This window comes from Panthera uncia, chromosome F1 (assembly GCF_023721935.1).
Source record: "Panthera uncia isolate 11264 chromosome F1, Puncia_PCG_1.0, whole genome shotgun sequence".
Taxonomy (NCBI): Eukaryota; Metazoa; Chordata; class Mammalia; order Carnivora; family Felidae; genus Panthera; species Panthera uncia.
In genome coordinates this window covers 52,188,643-52,216,520 of record NC_064813.1, presented here as the reverse complement: position 1 = coordinate 52,216,520, position 27,878 = coordinate 52,188,643, and the positions used below count along the sequence as shown (strand labels likewise).

At 36.4% G+C, this 27,878-nt stretch overlaps 1 protein-coding gene across 1 annotated transcript in view; it reads left to right on the top strand.

The window, feature by feature from the left end:
* Positions 1-27,878, top strand: part of USH2A (usherin) — a 733,950-nt gene that overhangs the window by 334,239 nt on the left and 371,833 nt on the right. Inside the window, exons 30-31 of the mRNA XM_049634559.1 lie at positions 2,434-2,547; positions 4,511-4,672. Of these exons, the coding sequence (XP_049490516.1) occupies positions 2,434-2,547; positions 4,511-4,672 (276 nt within the window). The remainder of the gene's footprint in view (positions 1-2,433; positions 2,548-4,510; positions 4,673-27,878) is intronic.

The following is a 27,878-nucleotide window of genomic DNA, read 5'->3' as shown; positions in this document are numbered from 1 at the left end:
GTGACAAATGCTAATTTTTTTGAAAAGATAAAACGACCAGAACATATCTTGCAGGGTTACCTTAGTTTTGAGTCCGGAGTTTTGGGATAATGCTGAAACATTGAGAAATGGGAAAGTGAAGCTTAGGGAAGAGTGTAGACTGTCAGGTTCGGATCGGAGCAAGAGGAGAACGAAATGCTAGTGGGACGTCCAGGTGGGATATATGACCTGGAGATAGAGGTGCAGAAGCAGAGCTGGGGGAGAGAGGTGAAGTCTGCAGATATAAATGAGAGAGAGGACTTGATGAGCTAACAAAGGTAAGTGTTCAGGAGAAGAGAGAAGCCTGAAGGCCCGGCTTTGTAAACCAAAAGCCATTTATAGGGCTGCGAAAGGAAGATGAGCCAATCAGTTCAAGGGAAGAAAGGAGCTCTCAGAGGCTGAGGAGAACAACTCAGGAAAATTCAATGGCACAGCGGAAGCTGACGGAGTCAAAGTCCAGTGAGTGAGGAAGATAAGGATTTGATCTGATATTTAGAGATCAGTCATCTTGGAAGATAAAAATCAGTATTTAGTAGGAGGAAACTGGGTTGCACAGTGCACACAGGAAACTGCTAGAGCTCTCTCCTTACATATATTCCTAAACTCATTTAATCTTTTTAGTAACACTTTGAGGTAAGTTCTATTATCTCCATTTCACAGATGAGAACTGAGGCCTCTCCTTCAAGATAGGTATAGTTATTACCTGTTTACAGGTCAGGAAACTAAGGCACAGAGATCTGAACAACTTGCCCAAGCCCATATAAGAAATCAACAGCAGAACGGGCATTTGGGCCCTGGCAATCCGGCCTAAGTGTCTGTTCTCTTGACCACTCTACCACCATGTGATGAGGACGTGTAGATGGTGATGTATACTTTCTTTAAGACATTTAGTGGGAGGAAACATGACTTCTTCAAAGAAAGTGAACTTGGAATACGGGTCATGGTCTGGGAAATTCAAGAGGAAGTCACAGTCATTGCAGCAGAAGGGGAAGAGAGCAGAAGGTTACCGTATGAGGCGGAGTCAAGATAGAGGGAGCTGAATTTGGCATGAGGTAGTCGCACATGTATGCGTATTGGCTCACTGGCTTGCAGTCTTCTTCCTCCATGAGTTAACATGATGGCACCAAGGGCAGCAGAGAGGGCTCGGCGGCCCAGGATGATGGCCGGGGAGCTGCTGGAATGAAGACTGGAAGGCATCACTGAAGCGTGAGGTGCCAAAGCAGACAATGGCTATGGGCTTTGTTTCGTTCTGCTCTTTGCTCTTTTGATTTTTAAAAGTTTTCTAGGGAGAGGAAATAAGAAAACGTATACATTAAATTTTGTTTGAATGATGCAAGCTGTTGCCAGTATTGGCACATTTAGACAATATACATTCTGTAGCAGGCTATTGATGGTTTACACAATAAAGGGATACCACGCTGGGACCATCTTTACATAAGAATGATGAAAATCTATGTAGTTAGGATTAAAGACGACTCTGAAAAATGTCCACCGTGAAGAACAATGGTGAGCAAATACACAAATTGTATTTTTGATACTTGTTTAATTCCCAGGGTTAAGTACATAAAGAACTTCTGTCTTGGTTATGAACATCAGTAAACAAAATGTGCTTTCATTTCTATAGGTACTTTTAATTGCTGAACAAATCTTATCTATTCACCACCAAGCCGGGATAATTCAACACTTCCATGTGTACCACTTCTGTTTAAGACAGGTGTCTTAATTAAATAAACTAATAATTTTGCAAGTAGAAGCACAAAAGCATAATTATCTAATTTGCTAATTGTTCGACTATGTTGATTTGCATCTTTGTTGGTTGCAACATGAACAAATAGTTTGTATCCGTGTATCCTACCGTTAAAGTAATGAAGCCACTCTTGGGAGTAGCATTTCCTAAAGTGTGTTAATAGATGCCGTGTAAAAAGGACTCTAGTTGAATAGGCTGAAAAATGCTGGGTTAGAGAAAATTGAAGAGTTTCATTCTGCAGGAGGTCTAGAATCCTAGAATGGGATAATATGCATCTTAACTATCAAAGACACTGTGCTCTGCTTTACGAACTATATATGGAAATCCATTTTTAAAGAGGAACATCTCAGGGCACTAATGTTCTGAGGCGCACATTTGGGAAAATGCTGTTTTGAGTTGTTTTAACAATAAATTGGTGTCACAATTTTTTTCACTCGTCATTCCATTCTGTAATCAGCACACAGGCAGGAAAATGCATTAAAGAGGCATATGTTTTTGTTTGTATCTGTGTCTCTACATATATTTCTCTCTCTCTCTCCTTCTCTCTCTCTCTCTTCTCTCTCTCTCTCTCTCTCTCTCTCTCTCTCTCTCTCTCCCTACCACACACAGTGTTCTTATGGCTGCATACAGTAAACATGCAAACCTCCCTTTTCCCCTTTTTATTATAGGCATATTGACAGGCCTGCTACCCTTCAAAAACTATGCAGTAACCCTAACTGCTTGCACTTTGGCTGGCTGTACTGAGAGCTCACATGCACTGAACATCTCTACTCCACAAGAAGGTAAAGTAATTTCAAAGGTCTTGACTTCCACATTTCAGTTATGAATAATAAAATAGGAGAAGAGCTAAATGCTGCAAGGCCATTTGCTGGAAAACCCCAACCTAATTTGATGACAAAGTGCATTGCCAGGCCATAATTGCTCCATTTTTGGGGGGGGTGTGAAAATGAATCAAACTCCATACCCTTTAATGACATGCATCTTTAATAGCTGTAATGCAGATTAATGGGCTTTTTAATTGCTGTTACATTGTTCATGCAAGAGCCTTGTCATTAATATGAAGCATCTGAAAGATTAATGAAAGCTTCCTCATTTTACTATGGCTCAGAAGTAAATCTAGAGACAGTCTGACTAAAAAGAATTGATTGTACGGCACAGTATGAAATTGAGAATCAAACGGTTGATTTCCATGGTCTCTTTGAACTGCTAAACACCAGCACAGGCAACAATTATTTCAGTATGATGGAGCCTCCAAATGCCGGTTGAGGCATTATTAATCACTGCTCGGTTCCTTCTGACTGAAGTCTCACTTTTGTTGTACTTGGGACTTACAAACTGTTGGCATAAATTAATGTTTCAGAAAGCGTACGTTAAGAAGGCAGTGAGAAAGAGAAAATATTTTAGCACTCCGAAGTGAAAGCTTTGCTCAAGCATCAGAACGCATCACTTCAAGAGATAACAGCTCTCCAAACATTTGAAGCATTGTTGCTTTATATTTCTCTCTCCTGGATGAGGGGAATTACAAGTTGTTTCTACCATCTAGCTGTCAAGTTGCTGAAGAGATTGAAAAGCTTGATCCTCGGGGGAAGAGTCAGCCAACCTCTCTCCCTCAGTATCCATCTGTCCCCCTTCCTGACTCCCTCTTGTCCCCTTCCTTCTTTCAAGTCCTTTAGCAAGTACCCCTCACACAGACGATATGTAACAGAAAGACAATGGCCCCAAATGATGAAACCAGGAGAGGAGAGACGAGCCTGTGAAAACCTTTGTGTGGCCTTATTCTTTGTGCTTTGCACTTGACCCAACCAGAGCTTCCTTACCTGGACTATACCATCAGTGACCTATCATCACTGGTTTCTAAGGGTCCCCTCAGTCTAACCTATAGAGGAAAGCACTGTTTCTCTTCATGTGTCATTGCTTCTGTTGGGGCACTGGATGATCCTCTCCCCTTACAAATCCTTCCACCAGCATCAATATGGGACAAGAGCCCTGTTGTTGTCCTTATTTTCTCTATACACACCACCTCCTCTGTCCAGGTTTTGCCTGGTACCCTTTCAACCTACTTCACAGCTGTACCCTAGAAGGATTCCTACTGGTGCCGTTCACCATTCCCTCTTCATTACTTAAGGAATTTCCTCTTCCAGCTTTTTCTTCAAGTTACTGCCAATGTACCAAACAATAGATGTATTTAGGATCAATATTTTAAAACTTTTAGTTCCTATGATTCCAATTTATTGACCCTTACAGAAAATTAACAGAACCTTATTTTAAAAAAATGCAATGTTGTTTTCATATGTAATAACTGGATTCTGTACTTATGGTTATTTCTATAGGTACAGATAGGTGTATTTTTATGTCTATTATGAACTGCCCTCACCAGCGTTGCCCACCTTAGATCAAAAGCTCCTCAAGGGTAGGGACTCTATCTGTTTAATTTGCTTTAATAGGCACAGCCCCAAGTAGAGATTATGGGTTAATAATACTCTTGATGAAGTAACACAGGCATCAGTCAAGTGAACTAGTGTTATACTCCCCATCCATCACTGATGCAAATTCTCATAAATTCAGGACAGTTATTTAGTACTGTTCCTAAAGCAATTACTGACAAGCTGCCCACGAATCAAGAATATTTCCATGCGTGGGATTTCAGGTTTATTTCATGATTTATCGGTTTAGGTCTGAAAAGTTTGAATTAGAAAAGTAAACTAAAATTAGACTCTATAAATCTTTTTTTTTTCTTTTTCATAGCCCCACAGGAAGTTCAGCCACCAGTAGCCAAATCTCTTCCCAATTCTTTGTTACTCTCCTGGAATCCACCCAAAAAAGCAAATGGTATTATAACTCAGTACTCCTTATATATGGATGGGATGATAATCTATTCAGGCAGTGAAGAGAACTATACAGTCACAGGTAAGACTTCTATAGATATCAGTAAATAGTTGTAGTCCATATTACTCTATGTATATTTCAGATAACTATAGTCTGTAGTTGTCTGAAAGTGTGGTCTTTAAAACTGGAGTACTTATTTTGTCTCCTGTTATTTGGTTCTCTTGTGTGGTCCCTAATCACACTCACAATGCCCAGTTGAGTCAACGTCACTTCAGACAAATTCCAGTGTCACATGGGTTAGCTACTCTAAAATCCTCATGAATGTGAGATAACATTGAGACTCAGACATGTGACTCAGTATCATCTGAATTTTGGGCCATTTGAGAAGAAACATGGTATATATGCCCAGATCATACGATAGTGTGATGACACTCGAGTAAAATGAAATAAATTTCTGAAAACCTTGTAAAACACAAGAAGCCTATATCACGTCTTGTTGCCTGGTATCTGAACTGTGCTTATATTTGTGTAGTAATTATAGTGGTTATATATTGTACGGTATTTTATATACTATATGTGACTATCAAGTAAGACATCATGAATCAAACATTATTGATGAAAAAACTGAGGCTGAGAGATATTAAGTTCTTCATGAAAGGTCACAACAAGTTAGAGTCAGAGGCGAGATTAATTATTTATGTATTAACTCCTTCACATTAATGCCAGGCACTAAGGTTGTAATCGGGAATCAGCCACACATTGTCCCTCATCTGTTGGTGCTTGTGTGTCTTCGTGGGGACACATACAGGTGCAAATATGAGGCATTTGTGGACAGGGCTATGACATTTACCTAGTTGCTTTATCAGGGTTTACGTTTTTCTGTCTTCTCTAGACTGAGAAACTTCAGGAGACAAAAGCTTTCACTTTAATATTTTATTCCTCAAGGTGGGATAGAATTCTGTAAAACATGTTACATGAGGAAGATATTATTACCACCATGTTACAAATGAAGAAACTGAGGCATAGAAAGATTAAGTAACTTCTTTAAAGTCACACAGACTGAGTAGTATTATGATACTGATCCAAGCATTCTGGCTCTGATGAAAAGAATGTGGTCTTTTTTTTTTTATATGAAATTTATTGTCAAATTGGTTTCCATACAACACCCAGTGCTCATCCCAACAGGTGCCCTCCTCAATACCCATCACCCACCCTCCTCTCCCTCCCACCCCCCATCAACCCTCAGTTTCTTCTCAGTTTTTAAGAGTCTCTTGTGTTTTGACTCCCTCCCTCTCTAACCCTTTTTTTTTTCCTTCCCCTCTCCCTTGGTCTTCTGTTAAGTTTCTCAGGATCCACATAAGAGTGAAAACATATGGTATCTGTCTTTCTCTGTATGACTTATTTCACTTAGCATAACACTCTCCAGTTCCATCCATGCACCCACACACTTCCAAAACTCAAACAGGAAGAAATAGAAAACTTGAACAGACCCATAACCAGCGAAGAAATTGAATCAGTTATCAAAAATCTCCTGACAAATAAGACTCCAGGGCCAGATGGCTTCCCTGGGGAATTCTACCAGACGTTTAAAGCAGAGATAATACCTATCCTTCTCAAGCTATTCCAAAAAATAGAAAGGGATGGAATATTACTTGGCAATGAGAAAAAAACGTGGTCTTAAAACAAGTTACTTCACTTTTGAGACTTAGTTTCTGAATCTATAAAATGGGAACAACTACAGTTTTCAAGATTTTAAATAGAACTACACTATAAATAAAACACCTAACATATTCTTAGTGCTTAGAGAATAATATTATTTCCTGAAGAATGCACAGTTCATGCTTTAAACTTTAGAAATAGATTACTATTGCCCTAGTAATGCCTGAAGGCATTATTTTAATTAAATATGATGGGCCACAGAAATTACTTCAAAAGAAATGAAAGCATATTATAGAATAAACCTTACACATTAATTAATAACATAAAGCACTTCTGTAGGACCAAAATATATCATCATATATAAGAAAACACATCTTTTAGGCCCAATACAGACATTTCCTCTGAGAAATCTTCTCTGATATCTCAAGTATGAATTTTAATATGCCCCAGCTATGCTCACTGAATACCTATGTGCCCCCTCTTTTTTTGTTTGTTTGTATTGTCTTTGAATAAGGTTGTTTATTTACTTATCAGTTCGCCTTGCTAAGCCATAAGCATCATAAAAACATGTATGCTTAAGTGTCTTGTTCATTACTGCATCTCCAGGATTTATCGCAGAGTAGGTATAAATAGTGTTGAGTAAAGGAGTGAATGAAGTCAGGTGACTGCTGGGAACAAAAGAAGACAGTTGCGACACCTGAGTGGTTCAATTAGTTAAGTGTCTGACTCTTGATTTTGGCTCAGGTCATGATCTCTTGGTTCCATGAGACTGAGTCCTCTGTGCTGAGAGCTCAGAGCCTACGTGGGATTCTCTCCCCCTCTCTCTCTACCCTTCCCCCCTCCCTCCCTCCCTCTCTCTCTCCCTCTCTCTCAAAATAAATGATAAACATTAAAAAAAGAATACAGCAAAGGGGAATTGGTGGGAGGGTGTGAGTAGGGTGGGAAAGAAAAAAATGACGGAGAAAATTAAAAGAAAAAGGGTAGAAACCAGAGAAAAAGAAACTAAGATCCCTTCCATGTGTAGACATGAGTGGTAATCCAGTTCACAGGAAAGTTGTGTGGCTGATAGCAGGTCTCAAAACATAAGCCTTAAATTTTCCCCAAACGTGCAGAATGCCCTATGAGTTGACTCTATGCGCAGCCAGAAAAAGAGCAGAATGGGAAGACAGGAAGCCAGAATTCACATTGATGTCTAATACTACCTACAACTTGATACTAATTCTGTGCTTTGCTTGATTGAGTCATTGACAGAACCCTGTGACTATGGTATCTGCAATGAAAAATTTTGGCAAGTCTTACCCAAGTGGATAGCAGAATAGATATCCCAAATGTAATATTTATGTAATGAAATGGTAATATCTTTAAAGGGCCCACAACCATCTTCTCTAGCTACCCAGGTAATAGATTCCTCGATGATTTTCACTGGTTGTGTAGGTTTTTAAAGATTAAATCTCAGGTAGTATTTTTGTTTTCTATAGCCTTCTTGGCTTTTCACAAGCAACTGTATTTCCTGTTGTTCTCATCCCCAAGTAGCTAAAGATAGGAGACACATTGGGACTGCAACACGAAGGAGAGGAATGGAGCCAAGAGCATTATGATGGGGTTCAAAGTGTTGCACGATTGTTCTGACGTTATAGCCAGTAAAACTGAAGCCTGGAGAGGTTAAGAAATTCTGCTCCATATTGGAGGAACCACTTCAAACCTGGATCTGTCTGGCCCCAAAGTCCATGCTTTTAATCTTTATACATTCTACTATCAAATTATTATATATTATCTTATCTTTACATGAATCAATATTATATATTATTATCCATTCACATAATATGTAAATATTTTATATAAACATACAAATTATCAACATATTAACATAAACATATTGTGTAAACATGTAAATATTTACACAATATGTGAAAGCTACATAATATGTAAACATGATATATTTACATAAATACATATTACAAATGATTGCACATTATTTTATTTTCCCTCACAACAACACTGACAGGGAGACCAAAGCCTGATTACAAACCCCAGAGCACCCATATTATTATTTTTTGGGCTGCCACAACAAAATACCACAGACTGGGTGGCTTAAACAACAGAAATTTATTTCTCACAGTTCTGGAGACTAGAAGTCCAAGATCAAGGTGTTGGCAGGTTTGGGTTCTCTTGAGGCCTCTCTCCTTGGCTTGCAGACAGCTGCCTTCTCACCATGTCCTCACAAGGTCTTTCTTCTGTGTGCACAGCCCCCTTGTCTCTTCCTCTTCTGATACGGTCACCAGTCCAGTTGGATTAGGGTTCCATCCTTATGATCTCATTTAACCTTCATCACCTCTTTAAAAGTCCCATTTCCAAATATAGTCACATTGGGAGTTACGGCCTCAAGATATGAATTTGGGGGGAGGCAATTCAGTCTGTAACAGCACCCTAAAGTGAGTGCTTTTTCTTCTATTGGCGTAGGCTGAATGCCAACTTTTGTACGGATTCTCAAATTGTGTGAGGATTGAATAAAATGGCCTTTAAGATCCCTTTCAATGCTAAGATTTTATGTCTGTAATGTGCACTAATTTCAGGTCATTTATGTCTTCAACATCCACCTGTCTACTAGGAATCACAGAGAAGGCAGAATGAGAAAGGGAATCTGTCTGTCCAAATGGCTACAGCAGTTTCTTCTATCAGCCCTCTCCAGATAGTGAGAGTTTAGAATGGATCTCCTTAGTGCTGAAATGTTGATTTGTAAGAAGAGAAATTGAAGGTGCAGTCTAATGGACAAGAGAAATAATTGATGATATTTTTTAAATGATAATGCACTATATGCTTATTGAAGGTAATTTAAAACATACAGATGTCTAACACCTGATCATCGCACTCTACAGATGGAAACTCAATATACGATGTCATTCCTTCTAGTATTTTACTCATTTTAACAAAATTGATCTATAATGTATAATTTTGAATCCTTGCATATTTCCTTATTATGACTAAATCCCACTTTATGAAGAGTTTTTCTGAAAATATTTTGAAATATTTTAATGCTAGCATCCTATCCCATCTAAATGCACATTAATGCATTTAACCACTTGAAAGTGATCAAGTTTCTAATTTATCTCTCTTTTAAATATGTTGTGACAAATATTATTGTATACAATCCCTGTTTATTAGATTCCCAAAAGGGGAACACCTGTCCAAGGTAGTAAACCTTTACAAAACATTTGATACACATTTTCATACTTTTTCCCAGAAAAGTTCATCAGAAGTGCATGTTATGTTCTTAAATCTTTGATAATTTTGCAGGTGAAAAATATTATTCTTGTTTGTGTGTTGAACAACTAGTTATAGTGCATACTTTTTGCATGTTTATTAGAGATGTATATTTTACTTTGATTCAGCTGATCACAGTCTTCATGAGTAAAAATTTAATACGTGAGGAATAATTTTGAAACTTCCTCAAGATCTGTGTTTTATACCCCCTTTCCCCTGGTCTTAATCATCTGCACTATTTAAAATTCCTTGTCTTTTACTTTATCAAAAACTTCCTTAATACCTTGACCTAATGTCCCTCTTAAATATTCAAAGTGTCAACCTTTTCTTTTTTCCTCACTCTTACTCCATTTATTTGTAGCTTCTTTTTAAGTCCCCGCATAGAAACAACATTCTTCTGTTATGTGTAGCAAATGGATCTTGCCACCATGGTGGGTACAGGTAAAAGTAAATGCATTTCAATTCAGAAGCCACTTAGCATCTAGGTGGTTTGGATTTTTTTCTTCTTTCTCTTAAATATGAAGCATTAAAAGTCAAAGGCATTGCTGCACCTTGAGTTAGTACAAAATATATTTAAAAATGCATACAGTTCAAATTTTTTGCCTTGCATAGGCCATAAGCTAGTAGTATGGTGGGTCAGTTGTGACACTGAAAAATGAATCCAGTTAGAGAACCTCCCGAAGGCTGTTGATGTTTGCTATAATAAATAGCACACACTTTAAGTCAAACTTTTTCATTCTGTATTCAAAGGTAATGGATTTTTCGTAACCATAGTAACCTTGGTGTATTTCTGGATAAATACATGAGGTATATACATTCTAGTTTTATTTTTGAATATAAACTACCACATTATGTATTACTAATAATATGAAAAATAGGATGTAGGTTAGTATAATGACAGCTTAAACTAGTATGCATTTTTCTTCTGCAAAAAATAAATATTTATCAAAAGTATAGGTTCAATTAATTTTTCCCCCAGTTTTGTGGTATTCTGGTGGTGCCATTTATCTTTTTTTGCAAGATCTCCATTAATCTCTTATTTCTGTCCCATAACAGATTTTTAAGAATTTCGAGGTGAAAACAATTGTGCTTTAAAGCTTATGATTAAAAACATTATTGAAGGATTGAAGGGCCTACACTGATATCACCCACAGAGCTATTGTGAGCCAGTTAAGGTGTGTGTATACAGTATGTTCATAAAGAGGTAAAAAAAAAAAAAAAGAAGAAGAAGAAGAAACCTTTTGTGAGACTGTTCAACATACCAGGATGGTTTCAAAGTTCAGGCTAGATAGCATCCTGATTGATGACGACTATCCAAACTGTAGCCAACCAGATCATTCTCATTTTAAATGAGCACCCTACCAGAAACTGGCAATCTTTAAGAAGTTTGTGAGATGTTGCAGAGAAGCTTACAAAGTTTTCAGAAACAAGGATACCAAGATGGTGGTAACTGGGAGAACTAAACTACAGGAGGTTTATGTGAGCTGCGCTAACTGGTAAAGAAAGAATAGTGATCCCCCGGGCAATTCTTTTTTTTACTATATAAATTGTTGTTGGTTAACTCATCCAGGCCACTGCTGGTTATAACTACTAGAACTCCAAAGGAGTAAAGGTCAGTAGGGACTCTATAGTATAGACATAGATATATCTGACATCAAACCATAAAACATGTATGTCTTCAAGTGTATCATCTAATACATCTATAGTAGTCTTATGATTGAGTAAATGTGGCTGATTTCCTGTACCAGAGAAGGCATCTCCCACTTGCTTCATCAGGACCTGGGATTTATCACTAATGCTAAGGCAGTAAAGAAGCAAGGATAATAGCAGTGTAAGAAGTGTGTGTGTGTGATGGGGGGTGGAAGGGGGGGGGCGGGAGACAGGGAGAGAGAGACAGAGAGAGAGAAGGAAAGGAAAGAGGAAAAGCAGATGTACAACTGGTAAAGTTACACAGGCAGTAAGTATTTATATTTTTAACCAACTAAAAGTGCAAAAACTATTTTTTTTTTGGTCTCATTTGCCAAGGTCAAAAAGAACCATGTATAAACAGCAAAATAGAAATGTTCATCTTGAATCTTCCAAACACTTAAGTCTGACGATGAAAAATTTATTGCGGGAGAAGCTGTATTGCTTATGGCACAATAAAAAGCATTTAAAGGTTAGGTACTTCTAACCAAGCGTTATAAGGAACCTTATCAATTCTCTACAAATTTGAGCTAAATTATACTCATTCACACTGATGGTTTACAAAAGATCCTTTGTTAGCAAAATAAAGCTTCACTTTAACCTTGATATTTTCTTTAATTTTGAATTTTTGGATACCACAAATGCGTTGCATGTAAATCCGTCCTTTTACAGAAAGTAATATTTTTGGGGGGATACAATTAACATGCTTGTGTTCTAATCCATAAGGCTGAGTATTAATATAAGACGGAGCATATGAGGGTTTTCAGGTAAGGCAATGATCTCATCTATGAGTCATGGTGCCTCTCTCTCTATTACAAACTAAAGTCATATTTTGTCCCTTTTTTATATCACAGACCTATAGTATTAAATTATACAAAGTCTAAGAAACCTTGAGGATACAAGGAAAAAAGCCTGAATTAAAAGAAAAAGCTAGATCACTAACTCCGTGATCAAAGACTCTAGGAAAGTTGCTCAAGGTTTGGCCACATACCAGACCTTTGGGTCAATGAACAGTAGATACTTTACTCTTAAAGAGCCATTTTCGCTTAGTAACAAAAGGTCAAGTGAAATCAAATAACTTGTCCAGAATGTTGAAATATCAGTTGTGGTTAATTGTCAACAGTAAAACCAAAGTGTCATTTTTACTTTAAGATACTTCTATAGTGCATGAGTATGTGAAGAAATTAAACATGTTTAAATTTATATTTTAAGACCTGTACCCAAATATTACCTGTAATCTGTTAATCTAGTTGATGAACATTATGTTCTTAAATGATAGGAAAGCACTTTATATTTGAAGGGATTCCAGAGGGATTGAGGGAAATAACATCCAGGGTTGTAGAGTTCAGTCGTACCTCCCCACTATGTACCACCATCAAAATGTCACACAATGTATTTGATGATCTACCTCAATTCCCACATTTTCCTTTGATTCACAGAACCTTTCATATAACTTTCTTACAAATCTGTCACTTAAATGTATTCTATCTTGTGACAAAAACTTATTTAAAGGGGATACATCTTGATCCAAAACAAAAATGTAGGTTCATTAGGTATAGTCATCATGTCATTATTTATTTTCCTAATCTCTAGTCTTCTATGATACATAGAAATAAGGACCCAATTGGCATTTAACAAACTCTTATTGAATTGAGTTGAAATGAACTGGATTAAATTGAAGAAACACGGAGAATCAGTAAACTAATATTTTAAAGTAAATGACAACAAACACCGATGCATAATTCAGAAGTAATTAATATGCTAAATGTGGTAAACAGTTTTAATGAGGTAGGCTGTTCCTGAAGCTTCTTAAAAATTTTCATTTAATTATCCAAGATGTAGCTTTTTTTCTTTTTTTTTTTCTTTTTTTTTTTTTTTTTTGGTTAAACCAGTTGTGTAAGTTTGCTAGGGCGGCCATAACAAAGTGTCACGGAGTGGATTCAACAACACTCCGTGTTGTTCCGTGTCTCACTGTCTCACTGTTCTAGAGGCTAGAAGTCCCAGATCAATATGTTGCCAGTGTCAGTTCCTTTTGAGGCCATGGGGACAATGTGTTCTGTGCCTCTTTCCTGGTTTCTGGTGGTTTGCTGGCAATCATTGGAGCTCGTTGACTTGTAGATGCTTTGTCCTGATCTCTGCCTTCATCTTCACACGGTGTTCTCCTTGTGTGCTGCCTGTGCCAAATGTCCCCTTTTTATAGAGACACAAGTCGTATTGTTTTAGGGCCCACCCTAATGACATCATTTTTATTGATTTATTTTTTTAAGTTTATTTTTTTATGTTGAGAGAGACAGAGACAGCAAGAGTGGAGGAGGGGCAGAGAGAGAGAATCTCAACATAGAGTCCAATGTGGGTCTCAAAACTACAAAGGTGAGAGATCACGACCTGAGCCAAAACTAACAGTCAGATGCTTAACTGACTGAGCCACCCGGGCACCCCGATCATTTTAACTCATTATAACTAGCTACAGTGGCCCTATTTCTGAATAAGGTCACATTCTGAGGTACTGGGAGCTAAAATTTCAGCATATGAATGGGGGGGCACAATTCAACCTATAACTATGTATTTGATTCACTGATTAATAACATTCTAAGATTTCCTTCAAATACCTAAAAAATATCGGAGAAGATAAAGCATCTAAACAAAATCAGTTTAAAAATTGATATATCCCATGACAATAATAAAAGTTATTTAGAAAAGAGACAATCACATCTGTCTGGAATGGCTCATTCATTCAATGGATATTATTGGGTATCTATGATATAGACACTCAATACTTTTCTAAGCATTGATGATCCAGTGGAAAACACAAGGTGCAAAAGGTCTGCCCTCATGGAACTTATATTTCGGTTGGAGGTGTTTAGAGAAGGTTATATTTCTTATATCTTCTTGAAATAAATGAAAACTGAGCCTCTCCTGAGGATAGCAATTTCTTCTTCAGTCATTTGAAGTGAATATAAATCATCTTTTGATGTCTGTGTAATTCAGCAATTATGGGGTGCCTTGGTGACTCAGTCAGTTAAGCCTCTGACTTTGGCTCTGGTCATGATCTCATGGTTTCTGAGTTCGAGCCCTGCATCAGGTTCTCTGCTGTCAGTACAGAGCCTGCTTTGGATCCTATGTCCCCTTCTCTCCCTGCCCCTTCCCTGTCGATCTCTCTCTCTCTCTCTCTCTCACCTTCTCTTCTCTCAAAAATAAACATTAAAAAAATTAAAAAAAAAAAAGAAATCAAGAGGATAGGGTCAGGATTCTGTGATGCTCTTCTAGCATACATCATTGCAGATGATTACTTTTTCACTTTTTTTTTAGTACTTACTTAGTCCTATAAGACTCCTGCTCTTTGACTAAAAGAAGTTCTTTTCTCTGTTTTACTCATTTTTGCTAACATCCTACTTCTTTCCCCTGATTTGATAAAGGCTTGAGCACCTATATTTGCCCCATTCTTCTTTCTTTACCCCAGGTCTGACAGTATTCTGTGTTGTTTCATCTGTCATAGGAACAATCCATTAGACAGCTCTGCCTGTCATATATCTTATCTTCTCATCTATAGGAAATGCAATTGTACTATTAGCTTACTTGCCCTCATTTCAGTATCCTGGACCTTGCCATCACTTAGAAATGTTCCATGTCTAATATATTAGGTTCAAATATGCCACTATCCGGGACACCTGGGTGGCTCAGTTGGGTGACTGTCCAACTTCAGCTCAGGTCATGATCTCACTGTTTGTGAGTTTGAGCCCCGCATCAGGCCCTGTGCTGACAGCTCAGAGCCTGGGGCCTACTTTGAATTCTGTGTCTCCCCCTCTCTCTGCCCCTCCCTCACTTGCTGTCTCTGTCTCTCTCAAAAATAAACAAACATTAAAAATTAAAAAAATTCTTCAAATATGCCACTATCCAACAACACCCATTTTCCATTTTTTTTCACTTATTTACTCATACTAAAAATATTTGTGTTCTTCTTTGAAACTTTCAGTTTCTGAATCTCTCCTACTCTCCCCATCTGTTAGATTCTGTCTTTCCTTGCATTCTAAGGTAGCTCTGTAATAACTGGAAATATTTTCTTTTCAATTTTTTTAACTTTCTCACCCTGTTATTATTGCAACATATTCAAGTAGAAACCCACCAAATCTCGATCAATCTAATTGTGTTCCTTACACCTAAACCTGGGGATCCTGAGCTCTGCTGAAGAAAATTTGATAAGCATCCAGATTGGTGCTATTCTAATATCCAATGTTTTCCAATCTCCAGTAGGCTTCTAAATGCTTGCTCTTGATCTCTGTTTCCCCAGTGTGCTTTGTCCCACATTCTCTACTTGTTCTTTAGTCATTGGCCACAGTTCTTTAAACCCTGGCCTCCCTGAATCTAGCAGATGACTCTCCTTTCTACCTCAAACTGAAGCTCTTAAATGGGATTCCTCTGCTTGCTGTCACAGAATCTATTAGCTTTTCTACATCAGAATCAATATTCCCCTTCTTCCCCATTCTCCTGCAGAGGGTTAATCCCCCTCTGGATCATCTTCTCCTACCTTGGTGAGTACTTCTATATCAACTAGCCTGACTTTTCCTTATCTCCCTTCCTGTACTAACTCTCTCCATCAGCATATCTTTTACATGGGGGAGAAGAAAAAAGACAAACATGGAGAAAACATGTTCTGGTTCTAAGTTCCTTCTCCCACTCATGCCCCCAACCTTTCCTTTCTTACCTCCACAGTCATAGTCCTTACTTCTACTAGCCTACTTTCTTTGCCTCCTTACCTTCTGTGCATTTACAGGAGCCTCCCTTTAAAAATACCACAAATTAGGTCCTAAAACAACAGAAATTTATGCTCTCATAGTCTCCACTAGAAGTCCTAAATCAAGCTGTCACCATGGCTATGCTTCTCTGAAAACTCTATGGGGGTATTCTTCCTGGCCTAGTCCAGCTTTACATGGTTACTGGAAGTCTGGAGCGTTCCTTGGCTTTCAGCTGTTTCACTCCTCTCTGCCTCTGTTATTATGTGCTGTTTTTCCTGGGTTGATTTCTCCCACCCTGTAAGAATACCAGTCTCATTAGATTTAGAGTCCACACTAAATCAGAATGACCTCATATTAATTTGAGCATATCTATAAAAACCCTATCTCCAAATAAAGTCACATTCACAGATAATGGGATTAGGATTTGAACATAATTTTGGGGGACAAAATTCTACCGACTACCTCTTCATTGGCTTCATAAATACTTGACCACTCAATTGAAACTACCAAGGTTGTCAAAGTTCTTATGGTCCCCAGTTCAGAGACCATGTGAAAGTACTATAGTTCATGACACCTTGACAGATTGTTGATCATATTTCTTCATCACAGAGGTTCTTCTATTAGTGTCTGGGACACTCCACTGTCTCAATTTTCCTGTAGCTACTCAAGCTCTCATTTGTCTTCTCTTCTTCCCTCCACCCACAAATGTTGGTTTATGTCAAGGTTCTCTTTGGAACACTCCACACAATGTCCCTGTGATGATTCAATCCTTATCTTCAGTTCAGACATTTTTCCCTAAACCATGAACATTTTCTAACTGCATATTGGACACTCCTGCTTCATGCATTTTGCTCCAAGTCCCCAAAACTGAATTCATTATATCTGCTACCTCCCATAAAATATGTTCTTTTTCCCGACTTTCTCATCTCAGAACAGTAATACTATTCACCCCTTTGCCAGAAATAAAAACCTGGATTAATCTTTCACTTTTTCCTTTTCATTCCTCATATCCAATCTTAAAATAAAATTCAAACTCCTTATGTTGGCCTACAACATACCTACTTTCTTAGCCATATGTCATTTTCCTACTCTCATTTATTTCTACAGTGCTGTGCTGGTTTCCTTTCTGTTTCTGCTTGGGTTTTGGTTTGTTTTTGTTGTTTGTTGTTTTGTTTTGTGGTCAAAATACAAGAATCCTTTGTCTAGACCTTTGAACTTGCTATTTTTTTTGATGGAATTCATCTCTACTTACATGATTAGATCATTCTTCTCTCTGAAATCTCAGTTTGTAGAAAGCCTTCTGTATATTAGGGCAGTTAGGACAATCTGGATGATGTAAACACACTCAGACGCACACACGCACACACACACACACACACACACACACACACGTTTCTGTTAGCAGAAGCCCCGTGGAAATTTATTTGTTGCTCAGCTAACAGCCCTATGCAGGTTAAGAGTTCAATCAGCAAAGCTTCCTTTCTCTACACAGTCATTCAGGGTCCCATGAAGTCGCAGGGTCTGCTATCTCTTGCACAACTCCAAAGGTTGCTCTGGAGTTCTCTCCATTGCTGCGGTAGGTAAGGGAAGAGAATGAAGGATAATAAGTTGGAGATTTTTATGGGCCAGGCCTGGGAATGACCTGTGGTACTTCTGCCCAATTCCAGTGGCCATGACTCAGTCTCATAGCTGCTCCTGCTGCCAGGGAGCTTCAGTAGGGAACCTAAAACAACACCCGCTCACCAGCTCACAGTCCTGTAAGTCAGAAGTTTGCATAGGTTTGGCTGGGTCACTAACTGGAGTCACCCTAGGCCAAAATCAAGAAATTGGGCAGTTCAAGTTCTCCTCTGAGACTCTGGGAAAGAATTCACCTCAGAGCTCATTCAGGTTATCGGGAGAATTTGATTCCTTGCGGTGCTGGTGCTGACATTTCTGTCTCCCAGCTGGCTGTCAGCCAGAGACTGCTCAACTTTTAGAGCCTCTCACATTGCTCCCTCCATCTCAGTAGCAGAATGTCTGTCTAATCAAGTCCCCTTCATGCGTTGAATCTCTCTGACTTCTTCCACTACCAACTGATGAAAACTCTGCTTTTAAAGGGCTCATAGTTAGACTGGGCACACCACAGTCAGCTCTTTTTTCCATATAAGGTAAGGTAATCATGGGAATATCTCATTCTATTCACATGTTCCACCCACACTCAAAAGGGAGGAAATTTGCAGGGTTGAAGGCAGAATCACTCAGGTGCTAAGCTATGGTTTCCTGGTAAAACAGAAATAGCAGTACCTACTTTGGAAGCTTAGTGGGAGAATTAAATGTGATAATGCATGTAAAAATGGTTAGTCTGGTGCTCACAACTCTTTCATAACATAGTAAATGATCAACAAACGTGCTATTCATTGTAGAAATGATAAAATTGTTGTGACATCATAATAAAGATTCTTAATGCAAAGGATCTTCTTCAGACATGTCAACAAACTATATATTTCATTTAGAAAATACTTGTCAGGCATCTACTATGTACAAGGTTGTAAGTTACCTATTTCCAGTTCAATTGCTTAGACAGAAATTGACACAATTAAATGTAATGAATGCTCTCAAGTCTGTGGTAAGTTCTGTGATAGATGTGAGAGCAAAGAAAGAGGTAATCAGGAGGATGAAGTGTCCCAAAGGAAATGAATTTTTGCAGGCAGTAGAGTAGAGTTTCAGAACTGAGATACAGGCAAGCCTGAGGACCAGAGCAGAATAGTCATTGGCACAGAGCTGTCAATGTGCATTTCATGAAAATTAAATAGAGCCTAGCTTATTATGACTGAACGCCCTGGGTAGCTGGTCAAGAGTACTGAAAGGCAAGGTGAGGGTCAAATTATCAAAGGTGCTATAGGTATGTTGAGATGTTTGAACTCTGTTCTGAGGAAATGGAGAACCATTGAAGGACTGAAGGATTTACAGTAGTGATAAAGCAGGAGTGTTTTGGAAAATAAATTATTAAAGTAATGACATTACTCCAAAATAATCATGGCTGCACCTGAACAGCTGTTGTCTCCATGCAGTATGTAGAAAAGCAAGTAGGTTAGAACTTTATATGTAAGAAGCTAATTGGACTTAGCAATACAGATGGCAAGGATGAGGAAAATAGGAGAGAAAAGCATTATGCTTATTTGTTAACAACTCTATTGTATTATATTTCTGTGCTTTAGTCAGTGTAAAATCAAATCTACTTATTTTAAATCCTTTTAAATGGTGTTTAAATATTTCCTGGTGGCACAGTCTGCTGAAGTATTTACCCTTGGTGCAGATTTCCATTAACTTTAGTGCAGATACTAAGCTTAAAATTGTATATTTTTAGGGTCCTCAATTGTGGAGTAAGCCTAGTGACATCATTATAAAACCACATCTGGATAAGCTTTAGTGTCATTGTCTCTCTATCCGATTTAGGAGACTCAGAAAACTATAGGAGAATACCACTATTAACAGACTCTACAGTCTCAGATTATTAGGATGCCATTTCTCTAAAAATAAAAGCAAAAAGGGATTAGGCTTTGAAGTCATAAATGATATAGAGAAGTGGCCAGTACACAGACATCAGAGATATTTGGGAAATTTAGTTATGTTGGATATGTAAGAAGAAAAAAGGAATCAGAGATTAAATTCAAAGTAGTCTTTCCTCATGTCTTACTTTTGTCAAATTTTTATTGTATTCAGAAGGTCTGTATGAAATTTTCAGTACCCTAAAGGATAAAATTCCCTTCATATTTTTATAAAGTTTTTTCAAAATAGTATCTTTATATCATAGATACGTACAATTAATGCTCAGGAAAGCTTAGGTTACTTCTAGTAAAGAACGACTCAATAATAAAACTAGAAAGAATTTTTTTTTTCATTCACCTAGTACTTCATAGCTATCTTAAATTGGAAATGTCTTTTACAATACATTTTATCCATGGCAAAAGTTTGAATGCTTCAAAAGCAGTGATTATTATTCATTCTTGGTTTTACAAAGTAAATATATTCATGAATCCTGAGTCCTGAGTCTTTAGCTGCAACTGAGAGAAATCCAACTATTTCATCTTTGTTTCTTTCTGGAATGGGAACCATTCTCTATTGTAACATGTGGGCTTTCTCCAAGGACTGGAGAACAGGATTAGCAGAAACTCTGAGTTCTTACCCTACTGACTGGGCAACCTCTTCAACAGCAGATTGAAAAACACTGAGGAAGGATGTTGATTGTTCAATCTTGGATCATCTGTCCAACTTTGGGGCCAAAGAGGCAGGATTTAGCTACTAAAAGAAGAGAAAGAAAAAAAATAACCTCTAAAGAAGCCATTATGAGCTAGAGCACCACTCCAAATGTTGACTGTTATAATTCCAAAATTTGGCTCATTTGTTAAATTTACAAATACTAGAATCAATTTTATTTATTTTAACTTTATATACATATATATATATACACACATATATATACATATATACGTATATATATACATACGTATATATGTATATATACATATATGATGCATATATAATAATATGATGCATATATAATACATATATATGTATATATATACGTATATATGTATATATATGTGTATATATATGTATATATATACATATATATATTCGTTTGAATACATTACACAAATATGTATCCTAGGAAATTGCCCAACTCTGCTGTCTACCTTCCTTTTGAGAATTTTCCTAAAATTTTCTCTATTTTCTTATAACTGAATCTCTATTTTGTTGATTTATTTTCTCTCATTGTTGAAACCCTCGAATCTGTCAGTGCGTGGCTTCCTTTACAAAATAAGAAATTAGTGTTTAGACTATTCCTCTACCCTTTTTGTATTGAGACCATTTATTCCTTGATTTTTTCAAGTTTTCATTTAAATTCCAGTTAACATGCACTGTAATATTAATTACATGTGTAGAATCTAGTGATTTATCACTTACGTATGATATCCAGTGCTCATCACAAGTGCCCTCCTTCACTCCTTGATTTTTATCATCTGCATTAGGACATCACTCCAGACCCCTCCTAATGTCATTAGCAATGCATTACACTCACGATATCATTTTTGTAGCTAAAGTCTAAAAAGCTTAAATACCCTATCTTCATCCATCTGTGTTTATTCAAAATATATATTTAAAAATATCACCTACTGTTTTCCCATCACAAAAACAATTGTTGAAGATTGAGTTATAAATTGTCTTATCCTTTGTTTCCATCAGCTAGTTTAAATCTAATGGATGTATAACACTAATAAAAATAACCAAAAAATAGTAATAAGTAGCATCCCAAACATCTTGCTGCCTTTTACATTTTATTGTGCTTGCGATTATTCCAACGTTACTAATTTTATATACACATATGCATGCCAATAAAATAAAATATAAATGATAAAGCCTAATAAACATCAATAGGAGACTAGTTACACAAGTTATGGCTAATAACTAATATGCACACTGGGTATATTATGTGCTCATTTAATCGAATGAGCAGATCTTTACCAATAGGGTAACATCTTCAAAGTATATCAGAAAGTACTGGTGCAGAAAAGTATATTCTTTAGCCTGCTAACATTTGTGTATTTGGTTATATACTTAGATTTTCTCTGGAGGTATACATAAATGTGTAATAAATGCTAAGCTCCTAGAAGGGAACTGGATAACTTGGAAGCAAAGATAGGGGGAGACTTGATGTTCACGTGAGCTCTTTTGTATTTTTTACATTGTGTACATACCGTGCCTGATACATTAATTATCCATTCAAACTTAAGTGCAATTTAAACTTAAGTGCAAAATTATTGGGGTGCCTGGGTGGCTCAGTCGGTTGATCGTCTGACTGCAGCTCAGGTCATGGTCTTGCAGTTCATGGGTTTGAGCCCTGCGTTGGGCTATGTGCTAACAAAACAGCTTCGAACCTGGAGCCTGCTTCGGATTCTGTGTCTCTCTTTCCTCCTTCTCTTCTCATGCTCTGCCTCTCTCTGTCTCTGAAAAATAAATAAATGTTAAAAAAATTTAAAAAATAAATAAAAACAAAATTATCACCAACTGGTAAATTCTAAGTGCAAGAGAAAATTTGGGGAAAAAAACCTTAAAAAAAAAATTGTCCACAATTTCACCCACCAGAGGCAATCACTAATCACATTTCAGCTTATATATTCACCATCCTCTGATCTTTATATATATATATATATATATATATATACATACACACACACAACTATATATACGGATATAGACATATCCAGATGTATACATACAATTTTGGTTGGGCTATTTTATGATCTTTTACCACTTTACAATATATAGTGATAATATTACCAAATTACTAAATTATTTTCTAAATCATGCTTTAGATGACTGCATAGCATTTAAAAATATTTCACAATGTATTTAGGCAAATCATTACAATATTTGGATTATTTCTCATTTTTTTCTGTTATAAACAACACTGCAATTTTACCATCCTTTTATATAACATTTTGTGTGTGTGTGTTTTTCATTCCTTAAAATTAATTCTCCAAATGTTTTTGTGCATTACTGAAAGGGACATTTTCTTTTTCCCATTTTGTAAATATTTTTAAATATACATTTAAAATGCTTAAAATTTGCATGGAAACTATTACAGTTCTTATTTCCTATTTTTATAATTTTTTTTTACTTCATTTATGGTGGTTTTTAAATTAAGTCATTTTTGCTAATTCTTGTAAAAAAGAAATACTTTCCTTCATAGATTCTTCCTTAGAAAAACTGAAGTAAATTTTTCTCACCCCCAAAACCAGATAAAAATCTCCTGATTTCTTTTTTGGTGATAATTTATACCTGCAAAATATTTTCACATGTACCAGCTCCTATAACTCTTTAAATGGCCCAGTGATGAATAAAGGTTAAACAACTTTATTCGCATTTGGTAGATGAGGAAATAGAGATTCTGAAACTTAATTGACTTGTCCGGGATCATAAAGTTAGTTCATGGCACAGCTAGGATTAAAATTTTGTTACTCGGATAATTTTCTGAATCCCAAATCCCATGTCTCAACTAGATAAGTTTAAAAGAAAAGAACAATGGGAAATGTCATTACATTATTAACAATATTCAGTGGTGTCAAAATATTAATACAACATTCATATCTTCATCACATTATCAATGTATTCTTAAAGACAACGTCAATTAAAATGTCTCATTCTATTGTTAGCTTTAAGTTTTTAACATTTAAAGCAAGCCTGATTTTAAATGGGAACTGTTTAATATTGTACACTCAGAAATTAAAGAGATAAATGCAGAAAATATAGGTCTGCAGAGTGTAGTATTGAAAGGAGAGGGGCTATTTCTTTAAAGCCAGTAATGAAAAGTTACGCAATGTAAACTGCCCTTTTTATGACTGTACCGCTGCATGACTGCATAGCATCCCGTTTCAATTAACTATAGACGTGAAAGAATAATATATTCTTTTAATCCATGCACAGCAATGGTAGTTTGCTAGAGCTGCCATGACAAAATATCAGACTGGGTGGCTTAAAAAAACAGGAATTTATTCTTTCACAGTCCTAGAGGCTAGAAGTCCCACATCAAGGTGTCAGCAGGTCTGGTTTCTCCTGAGGCCTCTCTCCTTCGCTTGCAGATGGCCGCCTTCTGGCTACGTCCTCACATGTCTTTCCTCTCTACACGTACATCCCTGGTGTCTTTGTGCGTCCAACTTTCCTCTTCTTATAAGGACACTGGTCAAATTGCATTAGGGCCCACACTCAGGGCTTCATTTTAACTTCAGCCTCTCTTGAAAGACCCTATCCTCAAATACAACCACATTCTGAGGTACTGAAGTTTACAGGTTCAGTGTATGAATTTTGGAGGCATACAGTTCATCCCACAACAGTAGGTATAATTTACAATGATTTACAACTGTGCACCAAAGTAACGAAAATTAAACAGACATTTATTTGTTTTTCATTCATTCATTCATTCATTCATTCATTTTGGAGAATAAATCCTAAAGAATATTAGAACTAAATATTTTCAAGAATGTTGATTTGTGGTTCTTTCATTCATTCACTTATTCATTCATCCATCCATTCGTGCATCTTTACTGATTATCCTGAGGCTGGGGCAATACAGTAGTGTTTGATTAAGGACTGTCCTGGCGCATGTAGATATATGTAGTTTGCAACTTTCCTCTCCACGTTCCGACCTCTCATATCATTGAGCAAACACTACCAAAATTACTAGTTGACTGAGTCATTTTCCTCACTTGACTTCCTGAGTCAACTTCCTCAAGGGATTGAGTCCCTTGAGGGCAGGAACTGTGTCTTTCATCTTCTACCCTGAAGAAATGGAAGGGTATGTATATATAGTATGACAACGATAAAGATTGTCTCAGAATGAAGAAATGAAGGAATTTTTTAAAATTTATGTGAAAACTATATATTATTATGTGGATAATTTGCCAGACTGCCAAACTGGTATTCAGAGGGATGTTCAGAGCCAGAGTAATTTATCTGAGACTGACAGCCAGACCTAAGTTGATTGGTATCAGAAAAGTGACATGTGTCTCAATGCGTGACATATATCGGGTAAATATTTGCATCCCAGTTCTCTGTATTGCACAGCAACACCGACTACTGCAAAGCTTCTAACAACACAATTTATACAAAATCTCCGAGAGGTACTATCCGATAGCTACAAATAGGACTCGTTTGATTATATTCAAATATATTAAAAGTTGATCGGCTATTTTAAACACGCGAAGTAGTTATGTAATTAAATTTCATATAATCACAAACAAAAGACTGCACATGTTTTCAAACTAAAATCCCTCTTTTACTCTGAGGAGAAAACTTTAGAAGAGTGTTAGTGAATGACCTACAACAGATAAAGGCATCCTGTTTGCTTGACTGAAAATTCCATCCCTGTGTTCACTATACTTCTCGGCTGCATTCAAACCTAGAACAAGAGAAAAAGAGTTCTGAGTTAAAAAAATAAATAAATAAATAAGAAAGAAAGAAAAGAAAAAACAATCCTATAGAGTTTAGGCAAGTTTGTCTTACATATCCCAACTTTTAAAGGCTATTTTGCAAAGATGATATTGTTGCATTGCCCTCTCTATTTTTTTTTTCCTCACTGTGTTGTGGAAATGTATACAAGTCCAGCAACTGCCAGGGATATGCTACCAAATATGCAAGGATTTGAATATCTATTTCATGTAGGGAGATTAGAAAGGCACTCTCTGCCACTTGGGTAGCTCTATTATGCAAAAAATCAAGAGGATGCGGGTCATAAATTCTATTAGGCTGGAACTCTGGGTGTTGAAAAGACTATATAGATAATTTTAAGAGATTTTCCCCCTCAGCTGAATCACTGCTATAAAGTTAAGCTTGGTTTTAAAATATAAATCAAATAAATGTTTTCCATAACGCTATATACCTTTAGTATTAACTGAACTCCAACAAACTTTTCAGTAGACATTTCTCAAATTCAGCATCTATAGAATTTTTCCCCTGAAGAAAACACTTTATAAATTGAAGTTTGGCTTCCATATTTGAAATTATTTCGTTTTAATGGCAGCTGTAGTCCACTCTATCACTGTAAAAAATATGTACTATTTTAAAAGATGTGCCTAAATAAAATTAGCTCATAAATAGTTACATTAACCAAACATTAATAAAAGTATTTAAGGAGCATATCAGAGTGTAAATAAGGAAACAAAAATCTTACAAAATTACTACCAGGGCAGGTCTAAGAAAAGTTTCTTATAATTTCCGTAACATTCAGGCATTCGCCAAACATAAAGAGGCAGGAAGACGTTTGCTCTAAGAAAAATTAAATGGATATATATTAATTTCTCTCTATCTGATGGGTATGGTAGCATAAGTAAACAGATGCCTGGTTCTGTGTTGTATCAATTCTTTCATGACTTATTTGTGTATGTGAGTTACTGTGAAATGACAAAAAATGAAGAGCCTAGAAATATGAGCATTTGGGGGGCTAATAGTAAAATATTAATGCTACTACTACATTGTCTGCAATTTTGTGTCTATAATTATTTTGGTGCTAATATTCTCATTGTAATTTGTTGTTAATCAGCAAAACTTTAGTTCTTCCTAAATTAGTGCTTCTTATACATAATTCAGTTTCTATCATAGGACATAGATTATAATTTGCAATTTTGCGCAAATACTCTTCTCAATTTACCATTTTATACTTTAACTTATTGAAGATATAGAAGTTAAAGTGGTTTAGAATCATTAGTACTCCATAAATATCTACACCAGATAAAACACAGCTTCTCTGAAATTTGGAAAACATAACCCAGAGCAATGTGTAGTTCAAAAGAAAATATCTTATATGAATCTTGTTATCTGCTGTATCTCAGCATATAAATCATATAATAGATGCACATGGCAGATGCATAGCAAATACATGTGGAGTGAATAAATAAATAAATGACAAAAAGTGTAACCGAATGTGTCTATGAAATCAAATATACACGCTTCCTTTCATAAGAAATTGACTATATGTTTTGGACTTAGCTAAAAATTATATATCCTGGGTTTTACATAATTACATGAGAAGCACTTTAAAAGTATATTATTCCCAGTATTTATGACCATTAGTTAATAGGAATAACATCTAAAGCTAAAGAATCAGGCTCTTCTGTTTTGATAATGGTTTAAAATTGTTACCTCTTACCCGTGTGATAAATTCTTTATAAAATGTTTTTATGGCTATTTATCTTATTTTACCTTCACAACAATTACAGGGAGAGATGTTAAAAGTGATATAAATTCCATTTAATGAATGAAGTAGCAGTGACTCAAGTCATGTTCACACTAATCAAGACTCTAAACTCAATGGGGCACCTGAGTGGCTCAGTTGGTTAATCATCCTACTTTGGCTCAGGTCATGATCTTGCAGTTCATAAGTTTGAGCCCCACATCAGGCTCTCTGCTATCAGCACAGAGCCCACTTCAGATCCTCTGTCCCACTCTCTGTCTCTCTGCCTCTCTCACTCTCTGTCTCTCTCTCAAAAATAAACATTAAAAAAAAAAAAAAGACTCTAAACTCAAACCCAAGTCTCAGGTGATTTCTTTGTCTCTCTGTTCCCTTTCACCATAGTGTTATCCAACACTATTTAAACTTTTGTCTGCCTGCTTTTGTAATGGGTCTTAGCTTTACACATTAGGAACTACATAAAAAAAGTAAATTGATTATATGGTCATTAACCAAACTCAGGTGCAACTAGTGCCAGCCTCATTGGTGAAACCCATCATGGTCATCTCATGTGTGTCAGAGCCTCTTCACCCAGTGCTTGCAATTTTAAGGCATCGGAAATGTGAGAAAAATGTTTGCTTTTCATTTTGTACCCTTTTGTATTTTACTATTTGAATTTTTTACCATGTGCCTACATATAGTTACCCCCCAAATAAAAAAAAATGGTTTCATGAAAAAATTAGGAAAATGAAAATCATTATATAAATAAGGGCATAATCATGTTTATTAACATTATTTTTTTTAATTTTATTTTTTATTTTTTTTAAATTTACATCCAAATTAGCATATAGTGCAACAATGATTTCAGGAGTAGATTCCTTAGCGCCCCTTACCCATTTAGCCCATCCCGCCTCCCACAACCCCTCCCGTAACCCTCAGTTTGTTCTTCATATTTATGAGTCTTTTCTGGTTTGTCCCCCTCCCTGTTTTTATATTATTTTTGTTCCTTTCCCTTATATTCATCTGTTTTGTCTCTTAAAGTCCACATATGAGTGAAGTCATATGATTTTTGTCTTTCTCCGACTAATTTCACTTAGCATAATACCCTCCAGTTCCATCCACGTAGTTGCAAATGGCAAGATTTCATTCTTTTTGATTGCCGAGTAATACTCCATTGTGTGTGTGTATATATATATATATATATATATATATATATATACACATACATACACACACACAATGG